This window comes from Lepidochelys olivacea, assembly GCF_965140295.1.
Source record: "Lepidochelys olivacea isolate rLepOli2 genome assembly, chromosome: 7".
Taxonomy (NCBI): domain Eukaryota; kingdom Metazoa; phylum Chordata; order Testudines; family Cheloniidae; genus Lepidochelys; species Lepidochelys olivacea.
The window spans coordinates 120,390,577-120,408,159 of NC_140417.1; the positions used below are offsets into that span (position 1 = coordinate 120,390,577).

General features: G+C 44.3%; 1 protein-coding gene across 2 annotated transcripts in view; it reads right to left on the reverse strand.

The window, feature by feature from the left end:
* The window catches only part of CFAP58 (cilia and flagella associated protein 58), a 102,632-nt gene that overhangs the window by 61,842 nt on the left and 23,207 nt on the right, over positions 1-17,583 (reverse strand). For both annotated transcript variants that reach the window (XM_084634152.1, XM_084634153.1), the window contains exons 9-11: positions 16,487-16,678; positions 5,365-5,526; positions 1,147-1,293 (exon numbers count right to left, since the gene is read on the reverse strand). In XM_084634152.1, the coding sequence (XP_084490278.1) occupies positions 1,147-1,293; positions 5,365-5,526; positions 16,487-16,678 (501 nt within the window). The remainder of the gene's footprint in view (positions 1-1,146; positions 1,294-5,364; positions 5,527-16,486; positions 16,679-17,583) is intronic.

The window sequence follows — 17,583 nt, forward strand, 5'->3', positions numbered from 1 at the left end:
CCCTTGTTGCCAAGAAGGCCAATGGCATTTTGGGGTATATAAGTAGGGGCATAGAGAGCAGATCGAGGGACGTGATCGTCCCCCTCTATTCAACATTGGTGAGGCCTCATCTGGAGTACTGTGTCCAGTTTTGGGCCCCACACTACAAGAAGGATGTGGATAAATTGGAGAGAGTCCAGCGAAGGGCAACAAAAATGATTAGGGGACTGGAACACATGACTTATGAGAAGAAGCTGAGGGAGCTGGGATTGTTTAGTCTACGGAAGAGAAGAATGAGGGGGGATTTGATAACTGCTTTTAACTACCTGAAAGGTAGATCCAAAGAGGATGGATCTAGACTATTCTCAGTGATAGCAGATGACAGGACAAGGAGTAATGGTCTCAAGTTGCAGTGAGAGAGATTTAGGTTGGATATTAGGAAAAACTTTTTCACTAGGAGGGTGGTGAAACACTGGAATGCGTTACCTAGGGAGGTGGCGGAATCCCCTTCCTTAGAAGTTTTTAAGGTCAGGCTTGACAAAGCCCTGGCTGGGATGATTTAGTTGGGATTGGTCGTGCTCTGGGCAGGGGGTTGGACTAGATGACCTCCAGAGGTCCCTTCCAACTCTGATATTCTATGATTCTGTGATTCTATGAAAAGTTAAAGGAAACAAAACTTGTAATCACAGAGTCAGATTCCAAGCCCAGAAGGGACCACTCTGATTATTTAGTCTTATCCTCTTGTATAATATCCTCTTCTGCAAAATAATTCATAATTCTATGATAATAATAATTTTATAATAATAATTCCTATTCTGAGGGCCAACTATACAGAGAATGATGCAGTCAGCACACCCACAAAACCCTATATGTGTGAGCACAGTTTGGGGTTTTGAAAGAGAGGGAGAATTTAAACTTTCAGCAGGTAATCTAGGAATCTGACGACTAGAATTTTAGGTGCAGAGAAACAAAAGGATCTATTCTTCCATCACAAACATGGAAGACTCATACCTGTAAAGGCCACTGAGAGTTATACTTCAATTACAGAATAGTTCTTAAAGAGTTCAGCAAAGTACCATGGGCCAGGGAATATGAAAGAACTTTCGAAACCATGTCCTTTCCTTCCTAATGAGTCCTGGCAAACGCCCCACAACTAAGGTGCCTTACCTTTAGAGCCTCCTTTTCCTTTTCTATTCGTTGATGTTCCAGATGTACTTTCACAAGAGCTGCCTCTTTGGCTGTGATCTCTTCTTTAAGCTGATCAACCTGATGAGTCATGATCTTCAGTTTTTTCTTCATTTCGGCGATCTCATCCTAATGGGACAAAACAAATGTTCACCAAACATCTGTCAGGGTGATCTAGGTATATTTAATCCTGCATCGGCACAGGGGGGATAACTAGGTAACCTCCCGAGGGCCCTTGCAGTCCCACATTTCTATGATTCTAAAAAGGGATAAAAGAGAATTCAACTATTTTGAGCCTGGAAGTTCAAGCTATATTGAAACTTGAAATTAAACCACAGCACCTGAGAGGAGAAGACTCTCAACCAAATCCTTATCCTACTAAGCTGTGCATACAAGACATCACTTTTAACGTTAGCAAAGAAAAACAATTCCATTAAATGATCATTTGATGTTCATGCTGGCATGATATTGCAGTAATCAGACTGCTAAAAGGACATTGACAACAACAATAAGCCTGTGAGCCACCTTATTTAGAGCGCTGGACACATAACAGGACCTAGCAGTGGATATAAGTGAATAATGCAACTGTGATCCTATCCATCTGTTTTCATGACTTTATTGGCTTGTTATTCAACAAACATTTGTACAACTGTGCTTTGTTTGCACAAATGTTGGGGGGAGAGCTATTATTAAATGAAAGTACTCATGTGCCAAGGCATGTCTCTGTAGGAAAATGAGCATAATCCTTCACAAATACCCATGCACACATCAGAAGTGGTCAGCCAGCCATTTCTTATATGTAGGCTTTGATTGTTTGGGACTGAGGGTGTTAGGAGGTAGAAAGGTCCCTTGGCTGAAGGCATTTTTCACATGTTCCAGCCCCAGAATATACAGCAAGGTGTTTGAAGTCAAGTTAGATAGCGTGGCAGAGAGATCAGTGACTGTGTATAACTATCCTATGGAACCACTTCTATACACGTACATATACGGTCCTATATCCAGAGAGTCACCTGCTAGTACAACGTTGGGAGGCTGCTTTTGTTTGTGACTGATAGTGACTGTGAGGAATGGTGACAGAAAACTGGAGGACAGTACATTCAATACATGCAGATTCGCTTGGTAGATAAGTGAAATATTTTTGCATAAGACTCTTAACACAGCAGTTCTCCAACTCCAAGCCTCTGGCCAGAGTACCGACACTGACAAAGTTAATCAAATGAGAATGACGATGGGTCACAGCACTTTTCACAAATAACACTGAGGCATATACATTAGATTAATGATTGCAGTGACCGGCTGGTAACAGTGTGATATGAAAAGATCAGTGGATTCAACACATGTATTTGGCAGATGCCTGAAATCGTGTGCAGTAAGGGATTTGGGAATACACTGCAACTCCATAAACACTGCTGACCAGTGCTGTGGTACTAAGTCAATTAAATGACCCAGACAATGATGTAACCTTTGCCACTAGAACTGCGCATGTGCATATACAGACAATTACTCATGTAAATGTAACAGGGGAAAACTAAATGCAAGAAGAAGAAGACCAGATATTTTAAAATCTGGTGCCTGGATACATACCCAAATACACTGCTATCTTTGTGTGTGGAAGAGGACATGAAGGGTCACGTGATTTTTGCAAAGGACAGGGTTAGTTTCATTTAAATAAACAAATAAATGTATTCCCAATGTTGGAAAGAACCCCAAAGCTGAAAGCATGCTTTCAAATCCAGCCAAGAAGTCCCTTTCCAAGAGATTTTACTGAGTTGGAGATTAGGATATCCTGGAGAGCAGAAGCATTGTGGGCTGGGCAGGTTAACTGACAGCCTTTCGTTATTAAACAATCCAAAAAATATCCACAGCTAGCTTTCTTCTATCTGAACAACCTTTTGCCAATTTATATTACTTCCCAAGAGGAATTACTATTTTGCATAGTTTTTAAGTCAAGCCATTTTTTATCCATGGCTGGCTGGCTTGTTACTGAACTATGAATTACTATGTTTTTATTTCCACATACAGTACAGTGTGATTACAACCAAAAGGATGTTTTATCCTCAGCAGTCTTCTGACACACAGAGCTGTCAGCTAGCACAAATTATAAATCAAATAATCCATTAAAGGGTAAATTAATGGCCTCTGTAGTAGGTAGTATCCTGCACAGATCTTTGTGTGGGCTGTATATATACATACACCATGCCAGGGCCTCCAACTGAGACGTCCTTAGTTAGCTAAAGAGTTTAATGCGTCAGAGTGTATCTGACAATTCTGTAGGAGGGTGCAAGAAGTTTGTGTTCTAAATTGATACTGTATCTTTAACAATTATAAAAGGAAAGTAATTTAGTGTTCTCTACATGCTTCACCTGGTTTTGGTGCCTTTCTTGGTACGAACATGTATTAGGATGGAGGACCAATGAATTATGAAGCATGTGAAATTCAGGCACTGTGAGTTCAAGAAATGCCGCTGCACAGCCAGCAATCACAAGGTTGCCAAAGCTTCGGTGGCACAACAAGATGGACAAAATCTGAATGTCCAGCCAGACCACCTTAAGGACCTAGCTAGAATCAATCCACTTGATCTGCCAGGAGGCCACATTTGGGATCTGCCAAAATGACAATGACATGCTTGACCCTTATTTCTGCAGATGCTTCACACATGCAAACATTCACACGAACATTAGTTACCCATCCTCAATTACCAAGTGTTATGTTGTCACAGCCCTTACCTGGCCACAGAGAGGAAGTACAGGAGAGCAGCCCCTTCCCCATTACTCTCCGGACCAGCTCTGCTCAGATAGTAACTCCAGCTGCAGTGGGGAGAGCAGGAGCTATTTGTCTGAAACGCCTGGCTATGAGCAAGGGTCGGAGAGAGCTTGGAAGTCACAGGAGTCTTGGATCCACCTCTGCTCACTGGTGGCCAGAGTTGCTGGTAGGATGCACAGAGGGAGCAAGTAAGCTGCTCCACGCTAAGAGGCGAAGTAACTTACTCCTCCCCAGACTTGGGGTAGTTCTACACTGAAACCAATGGGGCATGATAGCAGGACGTGTAGACATACCTCAGCTAGCTTTAATCTAGCTAGTTTGAGTACCCATAGCACTGAAGCCATGGTGGTACAGGCTTCAGTGGGCTATACAAGCCCACCCAAAACCCTGGGTAATTACTCGGGCACCTAGTCTGCACTGAAGCTGGTGCTGCCAGAGCTTCACTGCTCCAGGACCTTAGCGAGCTAGATCAAAGCTAGCTCAGGCATGTCTACATGACCTGCAATGGCACTCCCTGATTATAGTGCAAACATACCCAGAGTGGGGAACAAGTAGGAAAAGTAACTCTTTGGCATAGCTCATTTTCTGGTCTGCTCCTTGAGCAATGCAGCTACATGCCACCCCTTACTCAGGGTAGATTATAAATGTCCAGTGTGATCTATATATTTATCTTATATTTCCTTCTTCTCTCAAATACTCTAAGGCTCTAAACCACAGTCATCCAGAGCCCAGACTCTGCAGTTTATTGTAGGATTTCTATAGTGTTTAGGTCCTTACTGTTGAATAATGCACTATATTTTTATACAAGTGATCTTTACCTTTCCTCCTGTATTGCTGGAGGGATTCACAGGGAAAAGGTGGAGGATTGTAATCTGAGGGGAATGACAGTGCCTGAAATTCACAAGCCAGGTGGAAACATTTAGTTATGTGGGAAAATGCTACTTCACCTGACAAGTGTTTCTTCCATTGCCGCTTTCTTATACATGAGTCACAGTAGCGAGAGGGTGCAGGGGATGGTGGCGGTGGGGGGTGTGTGTTCATTTTCACTTATGTCATGTCTGCCATATGCTTATACCAAACCTAACAGAGGGCAGAGAAGAGGGGAGGAAGGAAAGAAAGGGAAAAATTTCTCTATATGATATGAATATATCTCTCCAAAGTGCCAGGGTCCTTATGCAAAGCAGGGAGCAGTCCAACATTGCACCCAAGGACTGCAAATTTTACTTCTCAATCCAAATGCAAACTGTCCAGATTAGCAGATGACCTAAAAAATTAATGCCCAACACACACACACACACACATATATAATATTTACACACATATCACCTGTGCAGATTTTATTTATCTGTCTTTCCTTTCCAAAAGTATAAATTAGAATGATTTTCTTAAAAAAAAAAAACAAGCAAAAATCACAGAGTAAAAAATGTATTCTTGTACCTGAGCTTCAATCAGATTTTTACTGTATAGGTTCCTGTCTGATCTCACAGCTTCATACAGATTCTGTTGCTGCTTTAATTTAGTCTCCGCCTCTGCTATCTTCTTCTTGTAGTCAAAAATCTGCATTTCCCGCACTTTGATATCTTCCATGTGCTGGAGGACCTGGAACAGAAAATAGGAAATGAACATGATTAAACCATCTTCCCATGATTATCAGGATGGGACAAAACTTTGTGATTTTCATCTAAGGTGGCAGCTGCAAATCCCTATAATAAGAATCTGTGCCAACAGTCACAATAGTTTGGTCCGAGTGGGAAATTTAACCTTTCTGAGTTGCTGATTTGGGGGAACATTTTATTTTTACCTGATGCCTAGGCTTTGGCTCAGACACAAAGGCAGAATACATATACATTTTAAGGTCAGAGCAACACAAAGCAGCATTCATAGGAAAAGTTATTAGGTTTTTTAGAAAGCCAGGGCCAGATTTCAGATGTTTACCAGCTACTCATTAGGGAGAGAGACAGAAAGAGAATATGTATGATATATTCCAACTGGTTACGATTGCAGATAGATCATTGTGAAGGACAAGAGGTTTCAGTCTCTCTTTCTTCCTTCCAGTTAAATGTTGTTTGAACTAATATCTGATCCCAAATGTTTGATGGATAATTACAGTAATAAGGGAGTCAATCAACTATATTTACAACTAAACAGCCAGGTAAGAAGCCACCATAGTAGCATTCATGAGGGGCTGGGAATGGTGAAGTGTGGAGATGGATGGTGGTGGATGGATTTTGATGAGGGATATTTTGCCCAGGGAAGATCACATTTGTTGCTAATGGAGATGGAGAATTTGAGAGGGAGATCCTTATTAAAGTGTTGGTGGCATACCACTTCAAGGGGAATGACAAGTACTATGTTAAAGAAGAAACAACAAAAATGGTTTGCCTGATCATTTTGCTGGACTTTTTAGTGATGCTCTATCAAAAATAAGCCCCTTCACCCTGCTGGCGCAGATTTCATAACAGATGAGCATAATCAAGCAGCACTGTATGGCTATTCAACCAGAATGCATCAAATATTGCACAGAAAGAAAACTAAATATGGGCAGGGGCACAAAGTGAAGAATATCTGCTTTTGGTTTCATCATGCGGGGCGGGATAAGAATTCCACCTTTAAAATGAGCAGAAATACCAAGGGATATAAAAACAAATGAGGAAAACAGCTTTATGCATAGACACGCAGGAGGAATAAACTCTGAATTACAATTGCAATTCATACCCAAGTGTCTGGTCTCCATTCTTTGAAAGTAATGGTTCAAGGAGCAGTAGAATTTGTATTCATATAAATTCACAGGAATATAAAAATGTTTGGAACAGACACGCAATAACAGCAAAGTTAGCAGTTAGCATAGTTGTCCCCTTCTGTGAATGTGACAGCAGAGCCAATGTACTGCAAGGTCTTTAGGGGGCTGGCTATGGGGCAAGAGCTTAATGAATTGATTACTCTACAAGACACCTTCACCCAACTCTGGAGACTAAGCGTATCTAAATATAGAACGTTTTATCACAGCAATGGGGCTGGAGTTCCAGCACATTTGTAGCTGACTGCAGAGGAGCCCAGAAACTGCTTGCAATGCAATATGAAAGCAGAGTCCCAGTTTATAATCTACTCCTGCCTTTTCTTTTTGTGTTAAAACAATTTACCAATAGTAATAAGAGTGAGATAAAATCAATAAAGAGTGTTTAAAATCTGCAGCGTAGCCTAGTGACTATATAAGCTGAAGCAGGATTTGAAAGTAGGTCACTGCATTTGTAACTCTTTAACTTGTATTTGATGCAACATAAGTGATAAACTTCTGGACTAAGTTTTCCAAGTTGGTACACATGGTTTTTACGCTGACTACGCCTTTTGTGAAGTGATGAAACTCAAACAATTCCCCTTTAAAAATACCAAAAAGGCTCGCACAATGTGATCCAGGGGCTGATTCTGTGAGGGGCTGAGGGCCCTCAAATCTAATAGGGTTGAAGGCACCCAGCAACATTCAGGGGGAGTTCACTTCTGTGCATAGGGCCATCACAAAGCCTATTCATTTACATACCATCGAAGCTAGAGTGACCATATTTCTCTATGCTCAATACAGGACACCTGGTAAAATTACTCATATTCATAGATTCATAGATATTTAGGTCAGAAGGGACCATTATGATCATCTAGTCTGACCTCCTGCACAACGCAGGCCACAGAATTTCACCCACCACTCCTGCGAAAAACCTCTCACCTATGTCTGAGCTATTGAAGTCCTCAAATCGTGGTTTAAAGACTTCAAGGAGCAGAAAATCCTCCAGCAAGTGACCCATGCCCCATGCTACAGAGGAAGGCGAAAAACCTCCAGGGCCTCTTCCAATCTGCCCTAGAGGAAAATTCCTTCCCGACCCCAAATATGGCGATCAGCTAAACCCTAAGCATATGGGCAAGATTCACCAGCCAGATACTATAGAAAATTCTTTCCTGGGTAACTCAGATCCCACCCCATCTAATATCCCATCACAGGCCATTGGGCCTATTTACCATGAATATTTAATTACCAAAACCATGTTATCCCATCGTATCATCTCCTCCATAAACTTATCGAGTTTAATCTTAAATCCAGATAGATCTTTTGCCCCCATTGCTTCCCTTGGAAGGCTATTCCAAAACTTCACTCCTCTGATGGTTAGAAACCTTCGTCTAATATTCAAGTAAGTTCAACAGCAATCCATCGGAACTATGCAGTGCAAATGTTCAAATGAACATCAAGTTGACTGAGCCCCTGTTAAAAAGAAATGCTGCGTAGTTGGATTCTTTTTATCTACCTTATTATCTTTAAGGCTTTAGGGTTCACACGGGGAGGGGTGACACACACACAATCTCATACACCTCTCCCACAGAGGGGAGTGGGTGACCGACCGACCCGACCCAACCCTCCCTGCCCAGCACTCTCCTCCCTCCATGCCTGGCTGGGCCCCCAGGATGGACCCGCCTCACCTGGTACCTGGCACCTCGTCTTCCTGAGGCAACACGTGGAGGGCACGCAGAATCACATGCTCCCTCTCCCCAGATTTCTGCCAGGGTTCACACCACAATGTGGCCAGCAGCCACCCTTCTGCACTCTTCAGGAGGGAAGGGATGGGAGCTGCTTCCATCCGCAGGGGAGGAGTGGGGGAAGGGATGACCTGGCCCTTGTCTTTGCAGAGCTCATCTCTTTCCCTTCCCTCCCTCCCTCCCCCTCCCCACTCCCCTGTGCTTGGAAACAGCTTGTCCCTTCCTGCCCACACAGTGTCAAAAGGCAGCTAACACCTCGCAGCTGCTGCTGGCCACTGACATAATCCAGCCACCCACTGACACAATAACCCAGCCGCCTCCTGTCCTCCGTCCCACCCCTACAGTGCAGGCAGGAAGGGGATAAGCCCTAAGGATGCATTGTGCACTGGGGGCCCGAGGAACCTGACTGCAGGGGCTTCAGCAAACTGGGCCAGAGAGGTGGCTCAGCAGGGGAGGGTTTCTAAGGGACGGAGCAGCCCCGTGCTCCCTGGGAGCAAGACCCAGGGTGGGGGGTGCAAGACACAGGGAGGGTGTTAAGTCCCTGCCCCGGGGGCTGCTATGGAGCCTGCAGGTTTGGGGCATGAACAAGCTGGAAATTGCTTTCCCCACACACACACTCCAGAGCTTAGCTGAGGGGCAGAGAGGCTTCCCATGCCAGCGCTGTGTGTGGCTTTGGCACATGAAGCCCTACTATGAGGACTTAAGTGGGAATTAAGTGATGTATGGGCCCCGTGCTAACCCTCTAGATGGGGTGTATTTTACCCTAAGGCAGCACAGGAAAGAGGATATTTTTGGTCTGGTAAATCCTTTAATTATGAAAATGGTAGTGCAGCCCAGAGGCACATGTACAACCTGAAAGCAACTGACTAGAGTTCATGGTGACAGGGTCCCTTTAAACTCCCAATTTGTATCAGGAAAACTAATCATTCATATGTGTATTTTGGGGGGAAGGTGATTTCCTTGCACTCATGCAAAAACCAGAATCTGCATAATTACTCCAGACACTGAGTGCATAGTTGAGAAGGCCAGTGAGGCATTTGCCTTCAAGCCATAACATGTGCAATTACACTGATGCAATTTTGCATCGTGTGCCACGCCCAGTTTTGTAGTGCATGAAATTAAACAAGACTACAGTATAAAGACTGAGCAAGATCCTTGGCTGTGGGCAAGAAGTGCATGGTGCAGGTCAGAATGGGGGTGCCAAGGTAGCCTTTGTACAACCCTGATCTTGGCATGTTAGAGCAACCAGAAGATTCCTCTACATTACACTGCCTGCCAACAGCCTCCAGGGGACAATGTGGCAGCCAGGAATCAGCCAGGTGTGAGAATCTTGGCCATACCCCCTTTTCCTCAGCCATGCGCCTTACACTGGTGACATAGGATTCTTCAATAGGGCACTTTAAACTGGTGGAGGGGCACAGTGTGGCCACAGCTTAGCAAGGAAAATCAGCCATTATTTTGAGGCAGCTTTCCGTTGTAGCCTCGGACATCTTATGTGTATATTTGGCTATTATTTACTTCTTCACCCTTCATTTCAGTGAACCTGCCCAAGAACTTAGTATTGGATCCTCGCTTATTTGCTTCACTTTATTTAACCGCTGTGAGATCTTGAGAAGTTCTGCCTACTTCTTAAATATCCTGCTATAGCATTAAGCTTTCTATAGATGAAGCGTATTAAAAAAGAAATAGGTTTCTGGATTTTCTTGGGTATGACATTAACCTTGTAATGGGCTTTTGGAGATACAACACTGCTTCGTAACCTCTAGTTAACCATGGCCAGGGAACAATGACAGGTGAGATTGAAGGGTTTATTCAACTGTTTGCTGTCCAACAGATTCTGAATGGTGAGTCTGAAGCTGCAAGAGGGAACAGAGATTTTAACAACTTGAAGTTTCAGGTGAAAACAGCCTACTTTCTAAAGAGAAATGTCCCACTAACACTTGTAGTGAGTTAATACAGCCCACACAAGAAAGATTTTCCTCTCATTTATACTGGTGTAAATCAGGACTCACACCACTGAAGTCAATGGCGTTACACCAGTGTAAAAGTGGTGTAGGTGAGCAGAGAATCAGGAACAATGAATAGAAGGGTGAATCTAGCACGAAGTCTCACCATAAAATCCTTTGCCATCCTGGTTGTAACTTTAAACAACAGGCTATTCATCAGATGCCTGAAACAACAGTATTGTAGCTCGAAGGGCACAGTCCTGCCTTGAATTTACAGACCTGTGTTAGGGTCAGTGTGGCATGGCAGGCCCCAGCAGGAGCTCTGGAAGGCACTGGGCGTCAGACAGGCATTCCTAGAATCCCTCAGGAGCACAGCAGCTGTGCCATCGGGGTATATCATGTGCCCCCAGGAGGCTGGCTAGCTCCACTGATTGGTGCAGAGGGGATGACACAGCCATGGCTGTCCACAGGGGAGAGCCTCTGGGAAGAGAATCTTCCCCCAAGTTGGCATAAGGCTCCTCTATTGCAGTATAAGGGCTGCCACTATCCCCAGGTTACTGTGCAAGGGGGAATGGCTAGCAGAGAGATTTGCATAATCACAGATATACCAGCCTCACCCAGAGCCCTGCCCTCAAAAAGGAAAGAGCAACTGAGCACAGGGAGCCTCTGCAGAGCACACACAGGGTGTGAAACTCTGTGCTAGTCCCAGCAACTTGCTCCAGTCCTGATGTGATCAGGGATCTCTGCAGCTGCACAGTGAGTCTGGATTTGCCCCTTAGTGAATCAAATAAGCGTAAAAATCCCCTGTAAATGGGTAAACACAATACAGGCACCATTACACAAACAGCCCTAGAGTCACAACCCCCATTTCCTGAGGCTCTGCAACAGTGAGGCCACTATTCCATTGACCACACTTTGCCATGGGTGATGTCTGACAGGCTCTGAGAGCACTTGAATGGGTGTTTTAGGAGTGGCCTAGACCTGCAAGGACTTCACCTCCCACCACATTGCATTAGATGCACATGTGTTAGGGTAAAAGGGTTATGGAACTTTCACATTAAATGCCAAAAATGTTGCACCCAAAGTGGAAAAGTCAGAAAACCCTCAAGCATTCATCCTTTTCACCCTAGGTACAAAAAAGTGTGCACAGCACTAATCAGAAATGCATAGTTCTATAGCAAGATCCTTGCCGTTCTGATTTCTGTGATTTACAGCTTGACCGTACTTTATAATGATCCTAACTCATAGCTACATGATTAGATGCAGTGCGGGGAGGTACGTAAAATGTGACTTTGGAATAAAGAGAAATCTCACTTAAATGGAATATTATTCCAAAGAAATTATATGAAGTAAGCCAGACAAGAGGGTATGTATCATTCAAAGATGATTTAGAAGCCACTGATCACATGAATGTGTAAGAGGTAATTATAAAGTGAGAAGGTAGCAAATAACTTGTGAGTTGAAACAGCCTGAAGGCTAGCTTCCCAGTAAATCAAAGAGCTTCTTGGAGAGCTCTGCAATGTGATCTTCAGCAATTAATGGAACATGTCATTGTCATGTTCCTGAGCACACCATATGAAATAAAGCGGTACAGAAGGCTAAAGCTTGCTCGGGAAGGACAGGCAGGGAAGAAAAGGAGGAGGTGTTGCCTTATGTATTAAAAATGTGCACACTTGGACTGAGGTTGAGATGGAAATAGGAGTCAGACTTGTTGAAAGTCTCTGGGTAAGGCTAAAAGGGGTAAAAAACAAGGGTGATGTGATGGAAGGGGTCCACTTCCAGGAAGAAGAGGTGGAAAAAGCTTTTTTTAAACAACTAACAAGATCATCCAAAGCACAGGACTTGGTGGTGAGGGGGACTTCAACTACTCAGCCATCCAGAGGGGAAGGATAGCTCAGTGGTTTGAGTATTGGCCTGCTTAAACCCAGGGTTGCGAGTTCAATCCTTGAGGGGGCTGTTTAGGGATCTGGGGCAAAAATTGTGGATTGGTCCTGCTTTGAGCAGGGGGTTGGACTAGATGACCTCCTGAGGTCCCTTCCAACCCTGATATTTTATGATCTGATGGGGAAAATAACACAGCAGGGCACAGATTATCTAACAAGTTCTTGGAATGTATTGGAGACCATTTTTTATTTCAGAAGGTGGAGAAAGCTACTAGGGGAGAGGCTGTTCTAGATTTGATTTTGACAAATATGGAGGAACTGGTTGAGAATCTGAAAGTGGAAGGCAGCTTGCATGAAAGTGATCATGAAATGATAGAGCTCATGATTCTAAGAAATGGTAGGAGGGAGAACAGAACAATAAAGACAATGGATTTCAGGAAGTCAGACTTTAGCAAACTCAGAGAGTTAGTACATAAGATCCCATGGGAAGCAAGTTTAAGGAGAAAAACAATTGAAGACAGTTGGCAGTTTTTCAGAGAGACATTATTAAGGGCACAAAAGCAAACTATCGCACTGCGTAGGAAAGATTGGAAGTATGGCAAGAGAACACCCTGGCTTAACCAGGAATCTTCAATGAGCTAAAACAGCAGTTCTCAAACTGTGTATCGGGACCCCAAAGTGGGTTGCAACCCCTTTTAATGGGGTCACCAGAGCGGACTTAGACTTGCTGGCATCTAGGGCCAAATCCCGAGCCCCACTGCCCAGGACTGAAGCTGAAGCCCAAGAGCTTCACCCTGAGTGGTGGTGCTCAGGTTACAGTCCCCCTGCCTGGGGCTGAAGCCCTTGGGCTTTGCCCCCACAACAGGGCAGTGGGGCTTAGGCAGGCTCAGGTTTCAGTCCCCGCTCCTGGGGTCATGTCGTAATTGTTTTTGTTAGAAGGGGGTCACGGTGCAATGAAGTTTGAATATGAACAAATAACACAAGTATATAGGGACAAACTTAGAAAGGCCAAAGCACAAAACAAGATCAGACTAGCTAGAGACATAAAGGGTAACAAGAAAACATTCTAAAAACACATTAGAAGCAAGAGGAAGACCAAAGACAGGGTAGGCCCGTTACTCAATTAGGGGAGAAAAACAATACCAGAAAATGTGGAAATGGCAGACGTGCTTAACGACTTCTTTGTTTCGGTTTTCACCAAGAAGGTTGGTGGTGACCGGATGTCTAATATAGTGAATGCCAGTGAAAATGAGGTATGATCAGAGTCTAAAATAGGGAAAGAACAACAAGTTAAAAATTACTTAGACAGGTTAGATGTCTTCAAGCCATCAGGGCCTGATGAAATGCATCCTAGAATACTCAAAGAACTGACTGAGGAGATAGCGGAGCCATTAGAGATTATCTTTCAAAAGTCACGGAAGAGATTCCAGAAGACTGGGAAAGGGCAAATATAGTGCCAATCTATAAAAAGGGAAATAAGGACAACCCGGGGAATTAGACCAGTCTGCTTAACTTCTGAACCTGGAAAGATAATGGAGCAAATAATTAAGAAATCAATTTGCAAACATCTAGAAGATAATAAGGTGATAAGTAACTGTCAGCATGGATTTGTCAAGAACAAATGGTGTCAAACCAACCTGATAGCTTTCTTTGACAGGGTAACAAGCCTTGTGGATGGGGGGAAGCAATAGACGTGGTATATCTTGACTTTAATAAGGCTTTTGATACTGTCTCGCATGACCTTCTCATAAACAAACTAGGGAAATGCAACCTAGATGGAGCTACTATAAGGTGGATGCAGAACTGGTTGGAAAAATCATTCCCAGAGAGTAGTTATCAGTGGTTCAGTCATGCTGGAAGGGTATACTGAGTGAGGACCTGCATGGATCAGTTCTGGGTCCAGTACTGTTCAATATCTTCATCAATGATTTAGATAATGGCATAGAGAGTACATTTATAAAGTTTGCGGACAATACCAAGCTGGGAGGGGTTGCAACTGCTTTGGATGATAAATTATAATTCAAAATTGATCTGGACAAACTGGGGAAGTGGTCCGAAGTAAATAGGATTAATTCAATAAGGACAAATGCAAAGTACTCCACTTAGGAAGGAACAATCAGTTGCACACATACAAAATGGGAAATGACTGTCTAGGAAGGAGTACTGGGAAAAGGGATCTGGGGGTCATAGTGGACCACAAGCTAAATATGAGTCAACAGTGTAACACTGTTGAAAAAAAGCAAACATCATTCTGGGATGTATTAGCAGGAGTGTTGTAAGCAAGACACAAGAAGTAATTCTTCTGCTCTACTCCATACTGATTAGGCCTCAACTGGGGTATTGTGTCCAGTTTTGGGTCCACATTTCAAGAAATTGAAGAAAGTCCAGAGAAGAGCAACAAAAATTATTAAAAGTCTAGAAAACATGACCCATGAGAGAAGATTGAAAAAAATTGAATTTGTTTAGTCTGGAAAAGAGAAGACTGAGAGGGGACATGATAACAGTTTTCAAGTACATAAAAGGTCATTACGAGCAGGAGGGAGAAAAAAACTTCTTCTTAACCTCTGAGGATAGGACAAGAAGCAATGGGCTTAAATTGCAACAAGGGAGGTTTACGCTGGAAACTTCCTAACTGTCAAGTTGGTTAAGCACTGGAATAAATTGCCCACGGAAGTTGTGGAATCTCCATCACTGGAGATTTTTAAGAGCAGGTTGGACAAACACCTGTCAGGGATGGTCTGATAATACTTAGTCTTGCCATGCGTGCAGAGGACTGGACTAGAGGACCTCTCGAGGTCCCTTCCTGTCCTATGATTCTATGATTCTACAATAGGAGGCAATGGACACAACAAAAAGCTTTTGCGCAGATTCTCCAAGTAGCCCATGTATCACAGACTGGATTGAATTAGTATGTTCAGAGGTAATAGGGAATTTTACAAATCCCCATCCTGTGAAGTGCTGAGCTCTTCTTGCAGAGTGCTGAGCATCCTCAACTCCTACTGCCTTCAGTGGAATTTGAGGGCACTCAGCAGCTTGAAGGATCATCTTTGCAGCTTAAATAGGGCTGAGAGAATAAGACATAAATGAACACAGAATACCTCTCTGTGGCTCAGAAGTAACATGTAGGAGACCTAGGTTTGAATCTCAGACTATTTCGCATTCCCGGAGCAGGGTGGTTGGGAGAAAAGCAATGGCAGCACACTCAGGGTACATCTACACAGCAAAAAAAGACCTACAGCAGCAAGTCTCAGCCGATTTGGGCCCATAGGGTACGTGCTATGGGGCTACAGATAGTAGTGTAGATATTTGGGCTCATGCTGGAGCCCAGGCTCTGAGACCCTCCACAAGCCCAAGTCTGTTGACCCAGGCTCTAAGACTTGCATTGCAAGGGTTTGTTTGTTTGTTTTTCACTGTGTAGACATACCCTCAGATCCCAGTGGCCTTGCCTGGCGTATCACTGCAATCTTGCATACCTGGCCTTGCGTATCACTATCACATTCACTGGACCTCCCAGACAGAGCAGAAACATAGTAATGTGTCTCATACACAGAGAAAGAAAAGTGACTTAAGCAGGGAAAAGGAAGATCTTGATGAAGGAGCAACTTTGATTTGAACCTAGGCCCCTGGAGATATTAACCTGTAAATAATTAACCATTGGAACAATTTACCAAGGATCATGGTGGATTCTCTATCACTGACAAGTTTTAAATTGAGATTGGATGTTTTTCTAAATATCTGCTTTAGGAAGTATTTTGGGGAAGTTCTCTGGTCTGTTGTTATATAGGAGATCGGACTAAATGATCACAGTGGTCCCTTCTAGCCTTGGAATCTATATATCTGTGATCAGTTTGTAAAGATCACCATGTGGGGCAATAGCAAGGCAGCAGAGCCAAAGAGAAGTTGGTTAAAAAGTCAGGAAAATCTGGCAGAGGATGGACATGGCCAAAATTATTTTTAACCACATGGAAGATAGGGGAGAAAAAGAAGATGCTAGCCTAGAACAGTGAACAAATGTACAAGACAGTCCTGAGTGCAACGATCTGCCTAAAACCCACAAGCTTTATTAAAATCTTTGTAAACTCTCTGCAGACCATTGCTCAGTCCTACCTATCAGCTAAATCTAGAATGTCAGGAACTGAATCTAGTCTCTTTCCAATTTTGAGGGGGAGAGAGAGAGATGGATGAATCGTGTGTACACAAATCATCTCATACCTTCTGGGTGAGTTCACTAGCTTCATTGATATAACGGTCTCTCTCTTTTTCCAGCTGGTAGATGATCTTCCTCTGCTTCTGAGCCTCATCCTTATAGTTCTGAATTTCTTCTTCCAAGTTCCTCTTGGACTGTTCATGGAGCTTCACCAGGTTCAGCTGCTTTTGAGTGACACTGGCAGCCTTTAGCAAGTTCTGCAAAAAGAATCCCAAAACAATATCCACCCATGTCTGTAACTCAGAATGCTGCACTGTACACACTATGTTAAACACTAGCTTGTGTCTGAGTGGGTTAGGAATGCCCTCGAGTCATTACACCTTATCAGATCCGCTAAATTAATGACACTCAGTCTCCAAATATGATCATGAGACTGTCTCCATGAGTCTGACAGTCACTAAAGCAGTGGTCCCCCAACTTTTTATGGCACGCCCACCCTTACTCGTAATGTGATCTGTCCATGCCATTCCCCAACCTCATCCCCCACCCTGGGCCAGGAACGGGACCATGGTCCAGGCCAGGGCCCAAGGCCGGAGCAAGAGCTGCGGCTGGGGCCACGGCTGGGAGCAGAGTCACACCCAGGGCCAGGAGTGGGGCCGAAGCCAGGAGCAGGGACAAGGCCAGAGGCCAAGGCTGGGAGCAGAACTGCAGCCAGTTCGTGGTGGGGGCTGAGGCTGGGGGTGGGGCTGGTGCCACAGCCAGGAAACTGGAATGGAGCCACAGCTAGGATGCAGTCGGGGCTGGCAGCTGGGGCCACGGTCAGGAGCGGAGGTGTGGCTGGGAGCCAGGGACTGGGGTTGGGGCCATGGCTGGGGGCAGGGCTGAGGCTGGGGCCGGAAGTGGAGTTAGGGCCAGGACCAGGAACAGAGCCACAGCCAGGAAGACCAGGAGCCAGAGCCGTATCTGGGGGCAAGGCCGGAGTACAACTGGGGGCAGAGCAGGGCTGGTTCCCAGCTGGCCCAGGCCCCGCTGCACCCCACCCCGAACGTTCCTCCGCATGCCCCTCTGGCAGGGAAAAAACCCACAGTTTGGGGATCACTGCATAAAGAATGAGGCAGAGCCCTGTGTTGGGCTATTTTTTTTAATCTCTGCTCCCATCCCA